Genomic DNA, 5,524 nt, shown 5'->3' with positions numbered 1-5,524 from the left:
AAAACAAAAAGATTATGAAGTATTTCTAAATTGATAAGTGAATGTGATTACGAAGCACAGTACTCCATTCAGAAAATAGAAGCAAATCATAACACAAAAGGAAGATAAACAAATATATATATTCAATCATATTGGTTATGTTTTATTGTGTCCATTGGCATTCAAACAAAAAGATGATTGTGGGATTTCATTCTACTATAACATAAAACACAAATATTATTAAAAATAATTCATCTATAATAGAGAATATCATAAGCTTTTAAACCTTTATGAATAATTTTCTAAATATAATAAGTCAATTTAATATCATAATCGTTAAACCAAACAAGTTTATAACAATTCACGCTAAGAATTAAATGAATATTTTTCTTAAACCATAGTAAAAAATAGATAAAAAATTGGGACAAAACCTCTAAAATTTTTATATAAAAATTTGTTATGTAATTTATCATAATTTTCCAAGAAACAATAAATAACATGATAATCCAAAGTATAAACATTCATGACTTAAAAGAAAGATTTAGAAAAAAAGAATTAATCTAAGTAAAAGTGTATAAAACCCTACATAAAAGGTACATAATAATATTATTTTGTTGATTTTTAAACAAGCTATAAGAATGATATATATTATTAAGTTCAATAACAACAATCATAAAAATGCAATTATTAAAATCAAAAAATTTACTAAGCAAAAGAGGTAAAGCACCCATTTTATCATCGATGCCATGAATAAAATTAAAGTTCCAAATAAGAATCTAAAAACCACTCATACCATTAACAATAAAAATGATTGAATTTCAAAGATCTTTTTCTAACAACAATACTGTTATCAGCACAAATCACAGTAATAAAAATTTAATAAAAGAATAAGAAGTAATTTGCCAATTAATAAACCAACGACTCATACTAATAGTAGAGAAATGTAAAACAACTTGGTTCCATTTGATCTAAGTTTTGTCGTTATCATCATATCTAAAATTATCAAAATTGTCTTCATTAGAAAAAAATACTTTAAAATGGGCTAAAGTAAAATGATAAGAACAAACAATGGGAGAGATTTTTTTTTCTAAAAAGGGTAAGAGATCATATTTATGATCCTTAATAAGACTCATGCAATATGCAATTTGGGTATCATTATTACACCCCTTAACATTCCAAGCAACAATATTTAGTAAATACATTAAAAAATTAAAGAAAAATATATATATAAAGAAAAGCTAAGAAAATAAATAGTTAATAGTTATTTCCTCAAACCTTTCTTACTTGAACTCTTGAGGAAGTTGGGGCAGAGTTGGCTTAGTTGGTTGATTCCTTATACTTTGAGTATTACTATAAATATTCCTAACCAAAATAATGTCCACCTTAAAAAGGATGTTCAAGTTAAGTAGCAGTAAAATTGTCATAACCACTAACCATAGGAACCAAAGCATTACAACTCAGTTTAGAGATAACTTCATTATTCTTAATAGAAGGCAAAACAAAAATAGCCACAACAACAAATACATTACTATTAGAAGTAATGTAAAAAAAATGTTACGATTAAGGGGTGAATTAGTAACGGGAGCGATAATAACATTAGAGTTAATATATAAAGATCTAGGATAGTGAAAATGTTTAGCAACATTCACATAATTACTTTTGTTTCTTTGAAATTCATGCAAAATTGTTATTCTTTTTAACACTCCTGCCTCTAAAAATAGGAATAATAGCAAAGGAAGGTTGAGATGAAGATTTAGGGTAAGTAGAGAGATTATGAGAATATATTTTGCAAATGACAGACTCACGAATAATAACTTTTTCACCTTTAACCAAAGAAATAGAACTGAGAAGGGGATAATCAACGTTAATTTGAACATTAATCATAGCAAAAGTTTACCGAGCAACTTTTGCAGTTAGAGGGTCAACTGCTAAATAAATTTTGAGATCTCTTGCAATATTAAAAATACTATTCTTCGACCAATAGTAAAGTGGAAGGTTAAATAATTTTATCCATATTAGAACTTCATAAAAATCTTATCTACTAGGTTAAAAATTAGGTGATCATTTCTTGAAAATAAATGACTTAATACCAACAAATCATAAACAGTGCAAAAGCATCTTTTCAAAATATTCCAAACAGGGACTGGAAAAACTTTAAAAAGAAAAATTCTTTAGATAGAGAAATAAGATCAACAGACCCTTTTAATTTGTAGATCTTACCAATAATTTGAAAAAGATTTCCACAAAATAATCTTTTACCTAAGGCAAAACCCACAAGAGCAAGATTCCATGATTTTAAGCATTCCTCAACTTCTAAGTATGAGAAAGTTATTTTTTCATCTCACAAGACACATAAAAAAGAATAAATTCACAATAATTTAAAATATTAGAAGATATCAAATTATTTCAAGCTCTGAAACTAGAAGGAATCACAAAACACCGAAAGAAGAGAAGAAAAACTAGGATTTCTTCCTAGAGAGTTGACAAAACCCCAACAGAGCCTAAGAAACTTCTCCCAAGAACCTAGAACACTCCCTCCCCATTTTTAATTGTTATGGATTTGATTTTGAGATAACACACATAATTCATTTGTAAAATGTTATACTTTAAAAATATAATTTTGATGGATAATTAAAAATTATCATGTTTTACATTTAATTATATATGTAACTTGGCTCGAATATGTATCACATAGACTGAAAACAACAACAAATATCAAAAAAATAAAATATAAAAAGTTCAAATTTAACAAATGAGCCCACTTTGAAATCAAAACTAGACTAAACTTAATCATCATGTTTGACTCTAAATTAGATGTTGACCAATGAATTTGGACATGATAAAGCAACTAGTTGGGTATTTTCTTCACTCTGAGCGACAATCGCCAAGTTGATCGAACGGTGCTCCTTCTCCGAGTTTCATTAAAGTGCCGTTGCGGTCAAACCTATGTATTTGCCCAATCCGTCTCATTTATACCCGCTGTTATTTCTTCGCATTCTCCCGTCGCCCCTTTCCCCTGCCGCAAGAAATCGGTGTTGAAGCAGGAGCAGAGCAGGAAAGGGCTTGATCCCTAATCTAGGTTTTTCAATTCTCAAATTGCACCTTTCACCCTTAATATCCTGAGGAAAATCGAAGGATGACATCGGAGGAGACGGTGAAGGAGCAGCTGCTTGGGCTGCGGACAAAGCTTGCGAAGAAGCAGACTTTCGAGGAGGCAGTATCCTCGATCGCGTTTCTTCTGCGAGACCGTTACACTTCCGCCTCCCCTTCGCTTCGTCAATTGGTAAATTTGGTGCCTTTGTTTTAAAAAGATCGTCTCCATTTAGATTTTTTTTTCTGCATCTTTCTCTCATTAATTGTTTTTACAGTATAAAATTTTCCTTTTATGATCTGATTTGATCGATACAAGAAACTCCTGGGATTGTATTAGATGGCTGTGTTCTTATATTTGATTAGATTTTCATTTATAGTAGAGTTTTGATGGCGGATTAAATTGAATTTGATGAAAGTTCGTGTATATCCTGATTTCTTATGTTGACTCTGGCCTCTCACTGCAACTCTGTATTGAAGGACGATTTTAGGAAGCAAAGGTTCGGCGGTGTTTAAACTATGAGTTGGCGAAAAACTCGTCATTGTGATCAGTTGTCTTTTCTGAACTATCTGAGGCGATCTTTCGAATCTTCCTTCCTTTATTCTTGTTGAGATTTAAATGAGATATTAAATTATTAATTTATATTACATATTTTTTTGCATAACTATCCGCTAGCCCTGTTTTCTTTGTTTTTCTCAATTCCTTTCGTATTCATTTCATAGAAAAATTATATTTATGCACCACGTTGTTACATCTTCGAACTTCCTTTTTTGATCATCTTCTCTTCAGCAGCTGCTACTCCTGCATATATAGCTTCAATAGGTCCACACCATGCATACTCTTAGCATTCTCGCCTCTTTGACATGTCACTCAGCTGTTTGTATTCTTAGATACATTTGGCGTGATTGGTATAATTTCAAATTTTGACTTGGTCATGAATGAGCTCATTGTTATTCCCCTTGGGATCAGTAAAGTAGAATTATTCTACTTTAATTTATGTAAAACTGGCAAAACTTTCATGGAATTTTCTCATTGTTTAGTATTTTTGAGACACTTCTTTGCTTTAGTCCTCCAACTTCAAATATATCATTTATGCTTTATTTTAACTCTATCGGTGTTATCAAAGCGCAAACTGCATTGTGATGCGCAAGCCTTTATTTTTGCTTCAAAGTGCAAAGCGCAAAGCGAAGCAGCACTTTTATTGATCAAAGCGTCAATACATTTTATAAAACTATTAATGCATAAATACTTTCATTATTAATTATAAAATATAAAGTTCAACTTAAATGTTAATGTAAAATATAAAAGAATGTGGCATAATACTTAACTTGAAGGCAAACATTAAGAGAGAATGTTTATTTGTTTTCAAAATAAAATATTTCAAGTAAAATGTTTTAATATTAATTAAAAATTGCTTTAAAACTTTTTTTTTGTTTACCCTCACTACCAAAAAATGGGTACGTAAATACCAACCACCCAATTCCTATGTATTTGCAATTTTACATATCTAACATCTAAATGTAATATGTAAAAATTGAAGTTTAAGTGTTGGATATGTAAATACATAGGAACTGAGAGGCATGATTGGCTAAATTGAAGCCAAAGCCAAAGTCGAAGGAAGACCTTAGCGTTCAAAACACACTTCGAAATCTAGGTTGGAGGCGAAGACGATGCTCGACTCCCTTTCGCTCCTCAAACTCTCAAACATGACTGTCTACTCCTTGCGCTCCTTCGAACACCAGATCAAAGCCTTTATTCTCTCTTTAAGACGTGAAAAGGATCAACTGACTTCAACACTTCGAAGAGCACTTCGGTGAAGTGAAGTGGGCGTTGAGCATTTCGCTTCGCTTTGCGCATGTAGTGCGCTTTAAAAATATTGACCCCTATTTATAGAATAAATTCAATGTATTCAAATATATTATATTTTTGTTTTACTTTATCTTCCTACCAACTATAGAATCTAATTTCATATCCACCACAATTAAATGTGTGTGTGTGTGTGCGCGCGCGCGCGTGTGTGTGTGTGGATGTAACGCCGACTGGGGGTCTGGTTAGCTTCGTCGTTTGCTCCCGACTGTTTGGTTTTCTTCTGTTTCTGCGCTGCTCCTGCTTCTGCACCCGACAACTCCTCTACCTTTCAGCAATCTCGCAGCAGTTTTAATGACGATAACCTCTGATGGCGTTTCCTTCTTCTCTGGCTAAGCCGGGCAAAGTCTTCTTTGCCCATTTGGTGGGTAACCCTCAGGTGGAATCCGTGGTGGTATTCCTCTCAAGTTATAAGTAATCTCGTAAAGGTACAAATAATTGTTATTTTATTAAGAAGGGAAGTAAGAAAGGTGAAAAAGAAACAATCTTTTTCTCTGAATCAGAAATTTCTACTATGGCGGGAAAATTCAAGTTTGTTTTTATTGAAAAATTTCGGTGAGGACACCCTTTTATGGATGTTATCAGAAA

General features: G+C 31.6%; 1 protein-coding gene across 1 annotated transcript in view; it reads left to right on the top strand.

The window, feature by feature from the left end:
* The first annotated feature begins 2,952 nt into the window (after positions 1 to 2,952).
* The window catches only part of LOC110021853 (E3 ubiquitin-protein ligase AIP2-like), a 30,299-nt gene continuing 27,727 nt past the window's right edge, over positions 2,953 to 5,524 (top strand). Inside the window, exon 1 of the mRNA XM_020720534.1 lies at positions 2,953 to 3,262. Coding sequence (XP_020576193.1) covers positions 3,116 to 3,262 — 147 coding nt within the window. The 5' untranslated portion in view covers positions 2,953 to 3,115. The remainder of the gene's footprint in view (positions 3,263 to 5,524) is intronic.

The sequence above is a fragment of the Phalaenopsis equestris genome, unplaced genomic scaffold, assembly GCF_001263595.1.
Source record: "Phalaenopsis equestris unplaced genomic scaffold, ASM126359v1 Scaffold000150, whole genome shotgun sequence".
Lineage (NCBI taxonomy): Eukaryota > Viridiplantae > Streptophyta > Magnoliopsida > Asparagales > Orchidaceae > Phalaenopsis > Phalaenopsis equestris.
The sequence above is the reverse complement of the archived record's forward strand: the minus strand, read 5'-3'. Positions and strand labels throughout refer to the sequence as shown.